The 16,530-nt window shown below is 43.5% G+C and overlaps 1 protein-coding gene across 1 annotated transcript in view; it reads right to left on the bottom strand.

Moving 5' to 3' along the window:
* Nucleotides 1-16,530, bottom strand: part of DLST (dihydrolipoamide S-succinyltransferase) — an 18,909-nt gene extending 2,379 nt beyond the window's left edge. Inside the window, exons 1-14 of the mRNA XM_027552448.1 lie at nt 16,400-16,530; nt 15,773-15,806; nt 12,793-12,841; nt 10,228-10,283; nt 10,020-10,094; nt 9,726-9,781; nt 9,114-9,225; nt 7,445-7,600; nt 7,002-7,078; nt 6,027-6,124; nt 2,623-2,753; nt 1,149-1,222; nt 763-846; nt 199-366 (exon numbers count right to left, since the gene is read on the bottom strand). Coding sequence (XP_027408249.1) covers nt 199-366; nt 763-846; nt 1,149-1,222; nt 2,623-2,753; nt 6,027-6,124; nt 7,002-7,078; nt 7,445-7,600; nt 9,114-9,225; nt 9,726-9,781; nt 10,020-10,094; nt 10,228-10,283; nt 12,793-12,841; nt 15,773-15,806; nt 16,400-16,462 — 1,233 coding nt within the window. The 5' untranslated portion in view covers nt 16,463-16,530. The remainder of the gene's footprint in view (nt 1-198; nt 367-762; nt 847-1,148; nt 1,223-2,622; nt 2,754-6,026; nt 6,125-7,001; nt 7,079-7,444; nt 7,601-9,113; nt 9,226-9,725; nt 9,782-10,019; nt 10,095-10,227; nt 10,284-12,792; nt 12,842-15,772; nt 15,807-16,399) is intronic.

The following is a 16,530-nucleotide window of genomic DNA, read 5'->3' as shown; positions in this document are numbered from 1 at the left end:
CAAGAGTTTGCATTTCCAACAAGTTCCCAGGTGCTGCTGTTCCACACACAATTTGAGAACCAATGCCTTAGCTATTAATTAGAAATGAAGAGATTCAACTTATGCCTGAAATTATAGCAAATCTTTAAGGAGCATTTAGTTAAGACTTCCCTCACCTCATCATGTAGCTGCTGGGACATTAATGGTGATGGTTCATACCTTGCCTCCTATGACCACTGGCCTATCAACGATGGCATGCATGCCCAGGATGGCAGACTGAGGGGGGTTGATGATGGGTGTTCCAAAGAGCGAGCCAAAAACACCTCCATTGCTGATGGTAAAAGTACCACCATCCATATCTTCAATGGCAAGTTCATTCTTCCGGGCCTAAAAACAGATTTTATAATTGAAAGGTAATGTCAACTCAGCTCCCTCCACCTAAAGGAAGTCCAGAAGGCTCACATCTGAGATCAACGGTCCAAGTTCTAGCTTTAACTGAGATAGATGCCTGTGACTAGTTACAGGCCAGAGGAAAGGACTCCGGGACCTTTCCTCTTCCAAGCAGGTTTAACTGGATGAGATGAGATCTTCACTCACAAGAGCACCATAAGCTCCACCAGAGCCGTACTTCAGCTCTCGCACGTGACTGCCGTTCTCAGGGGCCACGTTCTCCTTTCACAACAAAGGGAGGCTCTAGCTCCCTGAGCACTGCTCACTGGCCCAGCCTTCCCAGGCTCTCTTCCATGACCTGCCCTGCAGCTCACATACACCCGTCCATTTTACCTTCTCTCCCAGTTCACTGATGGTTCGCTCAATATCGGCATAATTCATTGTTTCCACATTCCTGATGACGGGAACAACCAGACCCTGATGAGAGTAAAAAGTTCTTTTCAGGTGTAAATTAACAGTACCCATTATAGTTACAACTCTCTTGATTCAAGCCAAAGGTCTCCCCGCCCCAGAGTATCTTACTCAATGTGATTAACGTAGTCTAAAATATTTAGACTTGCAAAAGATAGAAGAATGTGGTATGGTCAAAAACAGATTTATTCTTCAAACAACTCGCTTCTAGAAAAATCAAAGTACAGAAAAAAGTCTCTCAAGAGGTCTGCTTCTTCAAATGGGTAAGAGTCAAAGACCAGAGCTCCCCACTTCTTGCTCCAACATACCCGAGGGGTGGCCACCGCAACGCTGATGTCAATATAATCCCTATACACCACCTCTTTGGTTGCATCGTCAATCACTATGAGAGAGAAGACACACGTTACATACAACTCCCCAGGCCGAGGCTAGCGAGGCAACATTTGCATTAATAGAGTAAAAGTCCGAGAGGCTTCGTACGGTGTGGACTGACCAGCCAGCACAAAAACCGCCGCATTACAAGTGGCAGCCAGCACCCCTCTTACTCCCATGCCAACCAAGCCTAACTTCTCCCAAGTGTCCTGACTAAGCACAGGAGCATCCGTCTCCTCGGCAGCCCTGAGAAGGATCGGTACACGGGCTAACACAGGGTAAGTATGTGCCCAAGTTCTCGTTCACCAGCTCTACTCCAGCCCTCCCTCAGCTAATGGCAGGTTTAAAAGTGCCCCCCAGAAAGAGCAAGTTAGTAAAGGAAGTGGAAGTGGGGGGATGTCACCCATTCTGCTGCTCAGTCGCAACAAGGAGCGAGGGAAGCCTCTTTCCAGAAGACTCAGTAGGAAGTGGTGTAGTCTGTCTTTAATATGCTAGCCTGAGAGAGCAAATCAATAGCTAAGAATTTAGGTCTGATGCTCATGAGAAAATACAGGCTTGAGAATCTTTTCCATAGGAATTCTATGTTGTTTTGTAGATAAGACATCCCGGAAAAGCAAATAAAGTGAGAAAGAGGCCAAGGGAACTCTAAGAAACGCCTACATGTATGGGCAGGCAGAAGAGATGGAGAGAGTCATCAGGACGCCTAAGAATGGAAGAAGTGCAGAGGTTTCACATTTGGATGAAACGAAGCCTTCCCCTACCTGAGGGTGCGCCACTTGGCGGAAGGGGTTAGGACTTCTATTTCTAGACCTTTCGGGACCCTGCACGCTGACGGCTGCAAAAGTACCCATGTCCTCTAATCTTCTAAGGACACAGAGAATTGTCTCAGTGGAGAAGAGAACTGCTTGTTAAGTCAACATTTCAACGATGTAGGTGAGGAAAAAGTAAGGAAAATGAGCATCAAGCCCACAAAAGAGGGGCCAAGCCCAAGGCCTTCCAATGAAGCCCACTGACCAGAAATCAAAGGTCACCCTGGAGCTATGCCAAATATAGAAGTCAGGTCCCATTGTGGGAGGGTGGGCACCAGCCACAACATGAAGTTTCCACACTGACATGAGAAACTTGGAGAAATGGACTGGCTCAGAACTGCCTGTCGCCAGAGCAGCTGCCAAGCTCTGCACTGGGAAGGGAACCTGTTCTGTCCAGCTGGTGGGGAGGAAGCACTCTTGATGCCCATTCAGGAAGGTCAGTCCAGAAATCCCTAAGAAAGGTACTCAAGTTCTCACACATCTGAAATAAGAAGCCTCAGTTGGAGGACCATCGTCTTTGTGTCTTGAGCGTGGGGGAGAATTTCTGTATTTATACACATACCTCCAGGACCTCTGTTGATTCTGGCCACCACAAACTCACCTGCATTTACCACAGGCTGCTCCTGCAAGGCAAAGGCTGAGGCCTTCACAAATGCTGACATGAAGCCTAGTTTGAGGTTATGTTTCTTCAGAAAAGCATCTTTGTGCCGAGCCCGCATCTCCTGGATATTACTGCAAGAACACATTACAAAACAAACTGACCACAAAAGACACCTCAATTCTGACTTTCACACTGGTTTCTAACTCCAGGCATACAACTGGGTAAAGTTTTCCCTTATTCTGTACCATCTAAGTTCAAGTTTTGAAATAGTCCACTAGAGGTTAACACAATTACTTCATTCCTTTAAAAACCTAGATCCAAGGGAATCAGATCCACTCTATGTAAGGACATTTTAATGCTCCAGAAGTCAGAGATTATGTGACAGACAAAATGAATGAGTTCATACAGCACATCAACAGCTTCACCCTGGACAAGAAAGTGACTTCTAGCTACACTGAATTCATGAGCTATCTACTCTGAAAATAGTTTTGGTGTTTTTTTTCTTAAAAGCATAAAGTCCACAAAATAAGCACCATTCTTTTTATTAAACAGGCTTCCCTGGTGGTTCAGATGGTAAACAATCCGCCTGCAATTCAGGATACCCAAGTTCAATCCTCTGGTTGAGAAGATCCCCTGGATAAGGGCATGGCAACCCACTTCAGTATTCTTGCCTGGAGAAGTCCATGGACTGAGGAGATTGGCAAGCTACAGTCCTTGGGGTCACAACGAGTTGGACATGACTGAGCGACGAACTTTTTCATTAAATATTTCTTGTTTATTTTCAAAATAACCACCAAACCTAATTATGACTTCCTTGTGACATTCCTAACAAATGAAAACAAATAAAACCCCAAACCACACAGGTGCACAGGTTTCATGTGAGCAAAAGCAGTCTTGACTACCTATGGATGGATACAATCCAGTGTTGTGTTAGGCTCATGAGGAAGTCAGTATATTCATGGATCTCCCCAGAGTGAGCAGTTCCATCTGCTTGGTTCCTTCAAATGGGCACTAATACCCACCACACATGGTGGTCAATGCAAGACACCAAGACATAGCTAATACACAGTTCTTGCCCTTAAAATTAATTTAATGGACATAGTTTCCTTGGTAATTAGAAACATGTGTGGACCTAAGCTTTTTAAAGTATAAGCAGCAAGGCTACTGGGAAACCTCTGCAGTGTGACCAGTCTTTGTTCTTTTGGGGCTGGTTTTTCACGAACATACAACACATATACTGGAGTTAGCGGGAAATGGCTTTCCCATCATTTTGCTGCAGAAATCTCCGTATTTATGGGAAGACAGTTGCATGATGGAAATTGAATTTAACTTTATCTCAGGCCCAAATGCTCAGTTTTCTCTTTCTCCCTATAATGGCTTAATCTGACATTAGCACGAAAGATAAGATGGTATAACTTTAACTCCCCTCTTTAGACCTCTTGTTTTTTAAAACGGAAGTTTTCCTAGGGGGACTGATTGGGTTTAAAATGTTTGTTTTCCTGAGTCTAACTACATTTAGTGCTAGGATTACCACCCTAAAGACATTACTGGTTCCCAAGACACAAGAGCTGCAGAAGACAGAAAGAGAAGCGATAAACATCTCTGCTCTCAAAACTGCCCAAATGCTATTGTCTGGTCATTAAGTAGTTTCTATTTCAGAGTTCTGTCCTTGGAGGCAGAGGCTGGGACAACAGGGGAGAGGAGGAGGTCTCAGAAAGGCCCCTTATGGGTTAGCTGATCAGCACAAGACCCAAAGGGCACTCAATCTAAACCAGATTACTGACTGCAGAGGGACCCCAGGCCATCAGTAAGTGACACCTCGATTAGCTGCTGAAAGGAGATCCAACTACTGTACTTACTTTCCAATCAAAGCTGTTGGGCCAACTGCATCTTTCAAGGCCACAAATATTTACATGTTTTGTCTTAAGGAATTGGGTAGAATTTCAAAATCCAATTCAATTTGTGTACAATTTGGCCCTAATGCACTGAAACATAAGCTGCAGCCTTTGTGACTCATTAGTCAAGGTCCTTCCCTGCATCCTATGGATACAAGAGAAATCTTTGGCTTGGATGACATCTAGTCTTTTGGGGAAGCTTCACAATAGAATGGATGACATCCAGTGAAATGGACCACAGAACCCTGCTCTGTGAACAATGCTACAGCATGCTGTCACTAAACCATCTCCCTCTCTACATTTTTCAGACCCTTTCCAAAGGAAACCATTTACCCTAGTGAAATGCAGATTAGCAGACTAAGCACTTGGGATAAAAAGAAGCAAAGAGATGACCTAAAGACTTGATGACTTTACTTCCTGTATTAGATATGAACTCTTAACCTGGCCCTTAAAACATTCTGAAATATGGATGCAACTTTCTTTACCATTCTTTCCTACACATCTTCCTCACAGTGATTGTTTCTCAGATGTGTCCTGTACTTTCCTATCTGTGCCAGGTCCATACTGTTAACATCTTCTGGAATGACCTTCCTCCATTACATCAAAATGTGAATCGTTAAGGCCCCTTAAAGATCTTTTTCTCCAGGAATCCTTTTCTGACTCCTACCTCCACCTCAAAAACAAACAATCTCATTCTCTCCTCCACCTCACACTTTTTGTATTTTTCTGATACTTGTTTTTCTAGATTTTACTTTGCATTTATCCAACAAGATGGTAGCTCCAGGCTAAGCGTTCTTTATCACTCATCTTTGCATTCCACCAAAATATAGTGTAATATATTGTGCACAGTAAGCACTCAAAAACCGTCTGTTGACTTTAACTACAATCTCTTCCCTATACCTGTAAACAAAGTCTTGCAGAAGAAAAGTGAGTCAACAATTATCTTACTATAGAAATGGGCTTACTGAATCAGCACCTTTGGTTAATATTCTGAGGTTTCTGTCTTTAAAAGCAAAACTTGCTTCCCATTTCATTATCGAAGTTGGAAAAGGTGAAAGATATGAAAAGCCTGTGCCTTTCTACCCACTCAATCCTGAGTCGCTTAGGAACACACATAAGGAGCAGTCACAGTGAGAAGGAAGCAGGATATGGCCCCCTGACTCTGGGCATGCTGTCAAATGATTCTCCATCCTGAATGGGAGCCTTGTTGGCCTGACTCCCCTCTCTCTACTTGTTAACAGTGATCATTAGAGTTTAAGACTATTACCAGCCTCGTTTATCAGAAATCACAAGATTCAGGTATAAATCTACAAGGCTAAGTTTTTTAAGTCACAGAGGAGGCAGGCATAGTATTAGGAAAGTCAATCAGAGAATGAAACCAGTGGGTCACTCTGTGTAAGTCAAGAAACAGTGCAAAGAAGTACTTCTTTCCTGTTAAGTTAGTTTTGGGCAAGTTCAAGTATTTTACAAGAAAAAGAGCACAGGGAGGAGGAGGACTAGAGCTCTCACCTCATGTCAATCTCATTGAAAGTGGTGAGCATCGCGCAGGTGTTCTGAGCCTCCTTCAGACGCTGGGCGATGCGTTGCCGCATCCTGTTCATCTTCTCCTGAAAGGGAGAGTGCGACAAGTATTGCCAACCTGGTGTCTTTGGGCCTAGCCCTCCCACTTAGTCTGCAGGAGCACTGGGCTTGCTGGGAGGGGATAATTAAGGACTGTAGTATCTAAATACAGGAAGAGATCCAGGCTTCCTCTTTCCTGTGGTGGCTTGCTCCTCTGAGCAAAAACAAGGAAATACAGATTAAAAACTACTCACTCTGATGTGCCCTGAAGTCTGATGAAGAATAGAGGCCCAGGAAATGGTTTGGTTTATAAACCAAAACCAATTTATGGAAAGGAAGAGTGTGTGGTGTAGGGCTAGCCAGCCCAAGAGTCATTATAGACAAGGCAATTTCTGGTGATAAAGACTTGCATGAGAATAGCTACTTGTGGAATGGAAACTCAGAAGCAACACATTTTTCAGGCTATCGTATTTTTATGAGGTATTCTCAGGCAGAGGAACCCACACTCTTGACCATACTTCCTTGAGGTTTTATGTCTGCCCCTGACTGCCACTGGGCAGCCCTCAGCTAAGCATCCCGGAAGAACAGGAATAGAGCTCGCTAAACCACCTCTCTGAAGTGTGGGAGGGAGGAGACGCGTTACCAGGCTACCATCCCCTGTATGCACCTTTCTCACCCACAGCACTTCAGTGGTAGCACGAGAGAGGGAAAAAACCAGTGGACAAGTGTTCAGAAGACCTCCAGTTCCAGTCTTTTCATTTGACGGTCACGTGAATGAACAAGTCATTTCCTAAAATGAATTTCCTTGCCAGGCCAAGGGAATCAGCTGCCGGCCACTCAAAGGCAGGCAGAGCATACCCGTATTTTATTAATCTCAACACTGCTCCTCGGCTTCTTTCTTGGAAGTGGTCCTTAGAGGCTTACCCGATGTTCTGAACGCAGACCTACACCAGCTCCTGCCTCAGCTCTTGGAGGGGCAGCGGTGGGTTTTACAGCAGACACTGTAAATGAGAGCAGGTGCACTGCATCAGACAATGAGAAACATTTACTCGAGTATATGCCCATGCTTTCACACTGCACTTGTCACTTACGTGTCAAGGTATGCTGAGATACATCAGTATCACTCCTACTTCACAAATAAACAATCTGGTCAGAGAAGTTAAATAACTAGTCTAAGGTCACACAGCTATACACAGAAAGCTGAGATGCAAACTCAGGTCTTCTGATACAAAGTCTAAAGTTTCTTTTACAATGCAGCCAATGAAACCTGTCCAGAGCCATAATTAGTCTGACTTTGCCCTCTGAGGGAATGTGGCATTAGATGAGATGGTCTCCCGTAGAAAGACACATGGGAGGCAGAGGCTTACCTGGTTTGCTAGTGAGCGGCTGTGAGGGCGAGGGCACAGGTGGCATCTGGGTGGGTATAGGTGCTGCAGGGGGAGGAGGAACAGCAGACACTGTGGGTTCTGCTTTTGGGGCTGCGGCAGCAGGGGCTGCAGCTGGCTTGGCCTTAGCAGGAGCAGCTGGAAAACAAGAAAAATAGATGCCATTGGCACTATGTGGAATGGAAAGCAACCAAACTGCAGATACTAAGTAGAATTTAGCAGCAAAAGCTCTCTTTCTCATCAGTTAACAAATGCTTCCTGAGTACCTTCTATACGCGTAAGGCTATGAGATACACAGAGTGACTTAAGGCACTGTTCTTTCCCCAGGACTCCTAAACATCCTACATAAGATAACTGGCTGAATTCAGCTGCCTTCCTGATTGCATAAATGTCTATTAGTCATCAAATTCAGCCAGTACTTTCAAAGCACCTAAGTCAATGGTAATAGACTTCAAAGCAAAAAAACCCCAGCAATTTAAGATGTTGAAACACACACATAAAAGTAACAACTTTCCAGGTACAGTAATACTGATTGTCTCCTATGTCTCCTATTTTAACATCACATGTGGAAAAACTCTTAACTATTAAAAAATAAACACTTAAATAATCAAGGACACATTTAGACTTAAGAGTTCAAAGCATTTTATCTAGAATAACTCTCAGAAACAATGAGGTGGTCAAGCAATGAAATTCACAACTTTAAATATTTTTTTATTTTACCCATTTGAATATCACCATCTGGGTTTATATTTAAATCAGAAGAACACCCTCTTAAGGAATGGTCAGAAGATGAAATTCTCCAACTAGAAGAATCAATCTTATTCCCTAGTCTTCTACTTGTGTAGAAGTGTACACAAGTGTATGTTCTTTCCATTCTGGGCTTCTGATCTTAACCTGATCAAACATAATGAGGCCATCTACAATCTTTCTGCTTAACTATCTTAACCATGAAATAGACTTTAGTAGTTACAGCATTTAACTAAGAATCAAAAGTTTTCTTCCCTAATCTCTAATACACTGACTATAAGATCCAATATAAATTCATTTCCTTATTTCTTCCCAAGAAAAATTCAACCCTCCCTAAAAAATGTTGTGACAGAACAGATGTGAAAAAACTACTCCAAAATTCTCCCTAATAGACATGATGAAACACTGCTTCTTCTCACTTTAGAACAGTGGCTGCCAGCCCTGGCTGTGTATCAGAATCACTTGGAGAGTGTTAAAGACAATAACAAAAACTATGATAGATAACCAGGATCTGAAAACCCCAGATTTAATATATTAGAATCCCTTGGCCTCAGAATCTGGACATTCGTGTTATTTTTAAAGCCCCCATGTGACTCTGCTGCCAGGGTCAGGGAAGGGGACAGGAAAAAAAACACTCTCTCTAGAATCTTCTTCCTTCCTATTTAAGAAAAGGTCCAGCACCAAAAAGAACACTACTGTGAGGTTTCTTTTCTTAATACCCTTTTCTTCTAAAACTTGACATTTAAAGTTCACACCATACATATATCTCTCTCCTCTTACTGCCTCACTAAAGGCAGAGGGAATGCAAAATGGTATTTGATGTATCAAGAATTAGTATATTATGCTCAGCCCCAATTCCAAGGGGGAACACTGGAGACCTTGACAACCAGGAGAACTTCTTTACCGCCAGTTTTCCTGAGTGTGAAAAGAGGAGTGCCTCCTTCTACTTTTCCCCCATCAGGTACCAAAAGAGCTTCAATCACGCCATTTGCTGGTGACGGAACCTGCACAGAGGTCTTCACAAGGAAGACAGATGGAGAAAGAGTCCAAATGTTTACTCAGCATTAGAAAATTAATTGTACAGAATCGCAAATGAGTCACAAGAGTTGCAACACAGATATACAAGACCCTGCATAAACATCAAGGCCACACTTTCAGAGTAAGAGTAATCAATGCTACTGTGAAGATGCACCTTGTCTGTCCTTTCTCAGAAACATTAAAGCAAGATTCAGTTAGTGTGTTGCCAAGTGATACATAAAAAACAACTGGAAACAGTTCATGTATACACACACAAAAGCTACAAAACTAAAGCTACTAAAGTACATAGTACATACACCTAGAACAATCTAAAATTAAACGTTAAATGCTTTTTTTTTTCTTTTTACTGAGCTATTCCAACAATTTTACTGAGGCAGCTAACAATTATCTTCAAACAACAACTAAGTCCCTGTTCCTTTCATTAGGTTAAAACACCAAGGGGAGACCATGAAAGATGGCACCAATAGGGCAAGCCTACCTTGTCAGTTTCAATCTCACAAACCACTTCATCTTCTGCAACTGTGTCTCCAACAGCTGAAAAGACAGTCAAAGGCTACCTGTTAGGGGTGAGCAGTGGGTAACAAGAAAACTAGCCACAAAATCCCCTTTGGCAGGTGTTACAGGACCCCTTTCCTACAAGCCAGGGGAAAGTACACTGCATGTAAAGAAGAGTGGAGCCATAGGTTCCACTAATTATCATGGAGGTAAGGGGAGTAAAGGGGACTTTTCAAAAGTATTTAAACTTAACAAGTGAGAAGGCAGTAAATCTTACCTTTCTCCCACCTGACATCCCCCTCTGTGACAGATTCTGCAAATGCTGGGGTTTTGACTGTAATCACATCATCCTCTAGGAAAAAAGGGGAGGGGGGAAATCACGCAGTCCATATTTCTCCTTTTTTTTCTGCCATTAAATTCAGTCAATTGCTATTCTTCTCATTAAAATTCCATTCCCAAGAATGCAGGGTGCTGAAGGTACTTACTGCACACAGCTGTAGTTCTAAAGAAGCGAACGCTGAAGATATTACTGCTGTTAATGCTACAAAACAAACATAAAAGTAAACTCCTTTAACAGGTGAATCACTCACATTTTAGTCTAGATAAGGCATGAGAATCACCTTCCCTTTATTTTTAATTAATTTTTATTAGAGTACAGTTGATTTACAATGTTGTGTTAGTTTCTGCTGTACAGCAAAGTGAGTTAGTTATACAAATATCCACTCTTTTTTAGATTCTTTCACCTTCCCTTTAAACCAGTGATTCTTGACTAGGAGTGGCCATCACTGTTACCTGGGGAACTTTTTCAAAGCATACCTGTCTAGGCCCCATTCCCAGAGACCCTGACTCAGCAGGTCTAGAGTAAAGCCTGGATTACTTGGGTGCCTCAAGCAGTGAGGCCCTTGGGTGAGTGAAATGTGCTGCAGTGAAATGCCAGCTCTTCCAGAACAGACTTACATTTGCATCTTTGAAGAAAAAGACAGCGTCTTGGTCCTTTGCATAATCACAAAAGGACTCAGCTTCCTGATTAGGTTTTTTCTTAACTAAATCCATGTAAGATAAAACTGTATGCCCTCAGGGTACTTGCCACTTGCCACTTTAAAACAGAATTTCTGTTTATGTGATTATAGATTTAGATAAGACAGCAAGATGAAAGTAAAACAAGGTGTTATATGCAAAATAAACAAAACAAAACAAACAAACAAACCCCACTGAAAACCTCATAATCTCCTGTTCTCCTGCCAGAAAGCAGCACATCAGTCCACTCTGGACTCATTCAAGAGGAACCGCAAAAGAGCAAGGTATTCTCTGATATGGCACTAACTTGAAATAATGTAACCTGGAGAATGATATGACTTTGTATGCATAAAGCCATGAACAGTGGTTACCACTGGAGATGGGAAAACGTTGATATATATGCTATCTGTGGTTATCTGTCACATACACACATTTTGGAAGAGTGATTTGGACTTCAGGACTGTCTGAATATTCTACAACTAGCACCTTTACAATAAAAAGTGAAACAGATTTAAGTTGCCTTTGGTATTTTTAAGTTCTGTGTAAAATCAAGGGAAAATGTGTTATTAAAAAAAATACAGAACACAAAGTGTCCTGCATAAAAGTTTCCAACCATGTATGGATACACGTTCATGGGCAAGAACTAACGGGTAATGTGTCAATGCAGAGACTGCTCTCTGAGGACACCCAGAACCTGGCACATCAGCTATCTCTGGGAATAGGAATGTAGTAGCACAGGAGAACAGGATAAAATCTTCTCATGCACACTCTTTTTACTTTTCAACCATGTAAATGTGTAACCTATTAAATAAAAACATAAAACCAAACATAGTTTTACAATAAAAGATTTTTAGTAAAACAGGTACCTTATTCACAGAAAAAAGACAAAATACAATACAAAAACAGTTACTAGATTAGAGTAATACCCTAATCTGTGATCCTCATCATTCAAAGTTTAGGGGTTTTAAAAATAATTTACTTTCAAATAGTTATTTGTTTTATTTATTGCATAGGATTTGTGGTCGCTCTAATTTTCATTTAAACTATAGATGAGAAACACAGTTTGACACTCCCTAAATAATTTTTAATTTTCAAAAGTATTAGATGTTAACAATAGTAAACTTAGAAAGACCAAAAAGAAAATTTACAATGGGACTATACCATACAATACAAAAGGAATAATTTTATAACCTGCTTTTTCCCACTTATAGAATGAACATATAACACAGCATAGCCTAACCAACCCATTGCTGTTTGACCATTCTGAGAAACACAGGTACACCAGGAGTTCAGTACAGATTCCTAGAAATGGGATTGCTAGATCAAAAGGTACACACAGTTCAAAGACTTATGAATGCCAAATTGACACTGTAATACACAGTGAAGAAGGAGCAATCTGCTGACCCTTCATTTTGAAGATTCCACCTATAGAGAAAAATAGCTTGATGGCTGCTCAACAGGAAACTAAAGAGCGTCCTCTTACAACCACCCTGAAAATATTTGGAAGCAAAGAAGCATTAAGCAACATTCATAAGCAGAAGTTAATCTGAAACACACATGGGTGGCCTCTCTCCAAATTTTGCATTATGTAACAGTAGCATTCATTCCCTCTACACTAGTCAAAGTCCCAGGACTTAAATGACTAGTCTCTTGCTTTTACTGTTTCTAAAATGCGTAACTATGCAACCAAAAGGATGCTCTTAACCTCCACAATAAACATAACCTCCAGTCCTTCAGCTTCACTTGTATCCAACCAGAATATTTAGGAGCACCCTTCTATCAATTTCCATAAAAAGAGGATTCCAGCTCCACTTTCACTATAATCTGAACACCTGGTCCTGACACACTCCTGGTCCAATACTTCACATGGGGCTGAAGCTCAGGCTCATATCATAAATTAACATCAAGGTCAGGTCGAGGGACTCAATATAACCAGCTTGATTACTAGGCTTGAAAGACAGGAAAGAAAGCAGATGGTCAAACTGGTGTCAATACCCCGGGTCCACATATCTGTGCTCCCCAGTGATACTTACACAGTCTTCCTGCTGTCAGGGTAACCTGGTCCCTGACATAAGGAGATCCCTGCAAGAAACAAAACAACTCTTAACCAACAACTCTTTATCTCATACAGGATACCTGCTGGGAATGGAGAAGAAGTTGTGCACCCCCTAACTCAGAGAGAGCAGGATCAACAGCAGGCAATAATATAATCTGTATCACACAGAGTCCTGTCTCTTAAACTTTTCCACCATAGTAATCGTAATGGCAGAGAATAATGGGTATGTGAGACTGCAGGGAATGGGTTTGAAGAAGAAAGGGGAGAATTCTATAATCTTATTTATCTCGAAATTCATAAACTTTCATTATCCCTGTATGTTTTCATGATAGAATGCCTCTACTTCCCAAGTTTTCAAATACAATTGAAGCCTGAAGGAGACACATGATAGCTTATCCTGTGACTCCACACAGCCTGGTGAAGCAGTGGAACGTCTGGCCAGAGTTTGTTTCCCTGGTTACTTAAAATGCACTGAGCTGGAAGTCTTGTTGCCTGAATCCCAACAGCAAAGACTAGGCTACTTCAGGCCCTAGGTCTTCAGCTTGCTCAAGCAAACTATTACACCTCCTTTCCGTTTATTGCCTTCCCACTCTTGCTGAGACCTTCCATTCTGGTCACACTTAAGGTGAGAGCCTCTTTCTGCTCCACCAATTGTCCTTATTACAAATAACCGCACTGCTGCAACAGACAACTAATTACTCTATCTGCTTCACCTGATTATATTCTTTCATGTGTCTTGTTTTTTCAGATCAAAAACAACTCTTGCTGAACCATGGGCACAGGAAATACCAACTGGAAGACAATTCTCTCTTGTCCCAGCTTCCCACAAACATCCTCAAGGTTTCAGTCACGTAAGTCACCTCTTTATGTCCAATAGCCAACAACTATAGTACAAATCCCAAACACAGCATGTATATGAGCTTGCAGCAAGCAAGCAGCCCATACTGATTTTTGGAACTCTAATTCCACTTTAGAGTTTATCCTACAGCAAGTTTCATTTATACAGTGCTTTAGAATTTATAAAAAGCTTTCACATAATGACCTCATTTTGATTTTCATCTAACACTCCCTGATGTGGAATGACCATTGCCATTATTCTCATTTCATATATAAGGAGGGCTTTTGGAGGTTAAGTGACTAGCCCAAGGAGAAGCCCTGAACCACAGCACAAAAAGCAAGAACAAGGCTCTTCTCATTGTCCTGCCAGTCTATAAAATGGAGAAAATGTTTACTGACATTTTTCAAAATTCCAAGGTAAAGAGTTTATTACTGAGAGTCCCCTATGAGCTAACACTGTGCTAGGTTCTTATGATCTCATGACTATAAGGATAAAGTCCAAAAACTTTACACATTCCTGTCCAGCCCTTCCAGACAAGCTTCTTTTCCATTTCTATGACTGGTCATGTCTCTTCCTGTCTGAAAACTTTGCATAAGCCATTCCCTTTGCCTAGAATATTGTTCTCTTGGCCAACTCCTATATATTCTCCAAGACTTGGCATAAATGTCACTTCTCTGGGGAAGCCTTTACTGATGGTGCCACCTCACTCTCCACCCTCCCAAGCCTGGCTATATCATCCCACCCCCTACTTCTCTTTCACAGTAATCACAATGTAATTATGTACTTATGTAATTAAGGGTACTTATGTACCCTCCTGGAGGGTAGAGACCACCTCTATCCCTGCCACCTAGCATACTGTCTGGCTATGTAGTAAGAATTCAACAAATAATCTATTCATTATGAGTAAATGATTGGAGAAGGCAATGGCACCCTACTCCAGAACTCTTGCCTGGAAAATCCCATGGATGCAGGAGCCTGGTAGGCTGCAGTCCATGGGGTCACTAAGAGTTGGACACGACTGAAGCGAGTTGGCAGCAGCAGCAGCATGAGTAAATGATAATATGATGGGGTAGGAGTTCAGGCTGAGGAGCAGACCCGGCTTGACCAATAGTTGGCAGAGTGACCTTGGTCAAGGCACTTAACCTCTCTTAGCCTTGAGTCATACATTTGTAAAATAGAGAAAATATTTATTTTACTGTTTCTTGATGAGTAACTGAAAAAATGCACAGAAAGCACTCAAAACAATACTTGGCGCATAGAATGCCCATAAGAAAATCAACTCATTCAACGAATATTTATGCCAGGCATATAAAAAATTATTGGGATAAAAACCTGAATTCTTTCCATTCATCTCTCTACCATCTTCTATCTCATACCACTCTCTCCCTCAACCAAAATGCTCTGGCCAAATCACCTCTTATGCTAGTTCCAAAATACTGATGAGCGCTTTCCTTCCTCAAGGACTTTATACATGTCATTCCCTTTCCTTCTCCTGCTCTTCATCTGGATGGCCCCTGTCCTGTCACATCCTCTGGGTCACAGCTTCAGTGTCCAGCTTCATTTGTTTCCTTTTCAGCATTCATGATAATCCATCTGTTGAGCAATTTACATATTGTCTTTCCCTAACTAGGTTGTAAGCTCCCGGAGGGTGAGAAACCCACCCCCACCCGCCCCCCCTTCACTGCTGTATCCCTTGTGAGTGCCTAGCAGCACAGGTGCCTGACACTGAGAAGATACTGAGTAACTATGTGCTAAATGAACAAACGACAGCTGTTACTAAATAGCATTTGGGGTGGCTTCCAGTGGCTAGGACTCGGCACTTCCAACCAATGCGGGGCGTGGAGGGTAGGTGGCGGGTGGCGAGGATGGGGGGGCGGCGATCCCCGTTCCATCCCTGGTCGGGGAACTAGATTCCCAAGTGCCTCAACTAAGACCTGGTGCAGCCAAATACACCAATAATTAAAAAAAAAAAAAAAAAAAAAGCGTCTTTTGTTTCGCTCCTCTCTCTCTCTCTCTGAACACGAGGCGGAGAAACACAGGCACCCGATTTCCTCACACGCGGCTCTGCCCAGGAGGAGGAGAGAGCATTTTTAGGGGACGGCAAAAGGGCAGAACTTACCAGGCAGGGAACGTCTCACTAGAGGGCAGTTCCCCTGTTGAGAAAGAAGACGTCGGTCACCCGAGACGAAAAGTGAGGGAGGAAACAGCTTTTCCAAGTACAGACTTAAAGCTGCCCCCGGGACTGGTGACAGGTAACCTCGGGCCTCCTTCCAAAGGCAAAGGCTACAGCAACAACGCGGGCGGGACGCCGGGCCTGCCAGACTATCTCAACCTTCCCCCACGGGAGTGATAACCCACTGGCTTTTTAACAGATTAGAAAAGAGGCCCCCGGATCCAGTCGGGGGCTTCCGCGGCGCCCCCCGCCCCCGAGCTCTAATAGAGTCTGGTGTCCGGGCGGGCGCGGTTCTGGGCGGCTCCTCGGCCGGCGCGGACTGAGGGTGGGGTCGGGCAGGGGCGCGGCGCCTGCGGCCGCGGGAAAGGCGCCCGGCCGCTAGGCTCCGCAAGACGCCCCGGAGGCGACAGCGGCTCCGGGCCGCCCAGCTCCGCGGCGGCGGCCTCCGCGTCCCGGTGCCCTTGGTGCCCGGCCTGGCCGGCGCGCCACGCCCCTTGTCGTCCCCACCCCACCCCTGTCTGCCCGCCGGCGACTTTCTCACCCGCCGGGGGTCCCGGCCCGGTCGGACCGTACCTTCTGGAAGGCGGACAGCGAGCGGCTGAACGCCCGGGACGCGCAGCGGGACCGGGACAGCATCACGGCGGCGGAGCCGAGGGCGGGCGGACACCGGATATCGGGCCCGGCAGCAACCGGAAGCGGGGCGG

Source organism: Bos indicus x Bos taurus, chromosome 10, assembly GCF_003369695.1.
Source record: "Bos indicus x Bos taurus breed Angus x Brahman F1 hybrid chromosome 10, Bos_hybrid_MaternalHap_v2.0, whole genome shotgun sequence".
Lineage (NCBI taxonomy): Eukaryota > Metazoa > Chordata > Mammalia > Artiodactyla > Bovidae > Bos > Bos indicus x Bos taurus.
This window is presented reverse-complemented; position numbering and strand designations above follow the sequence as displayed.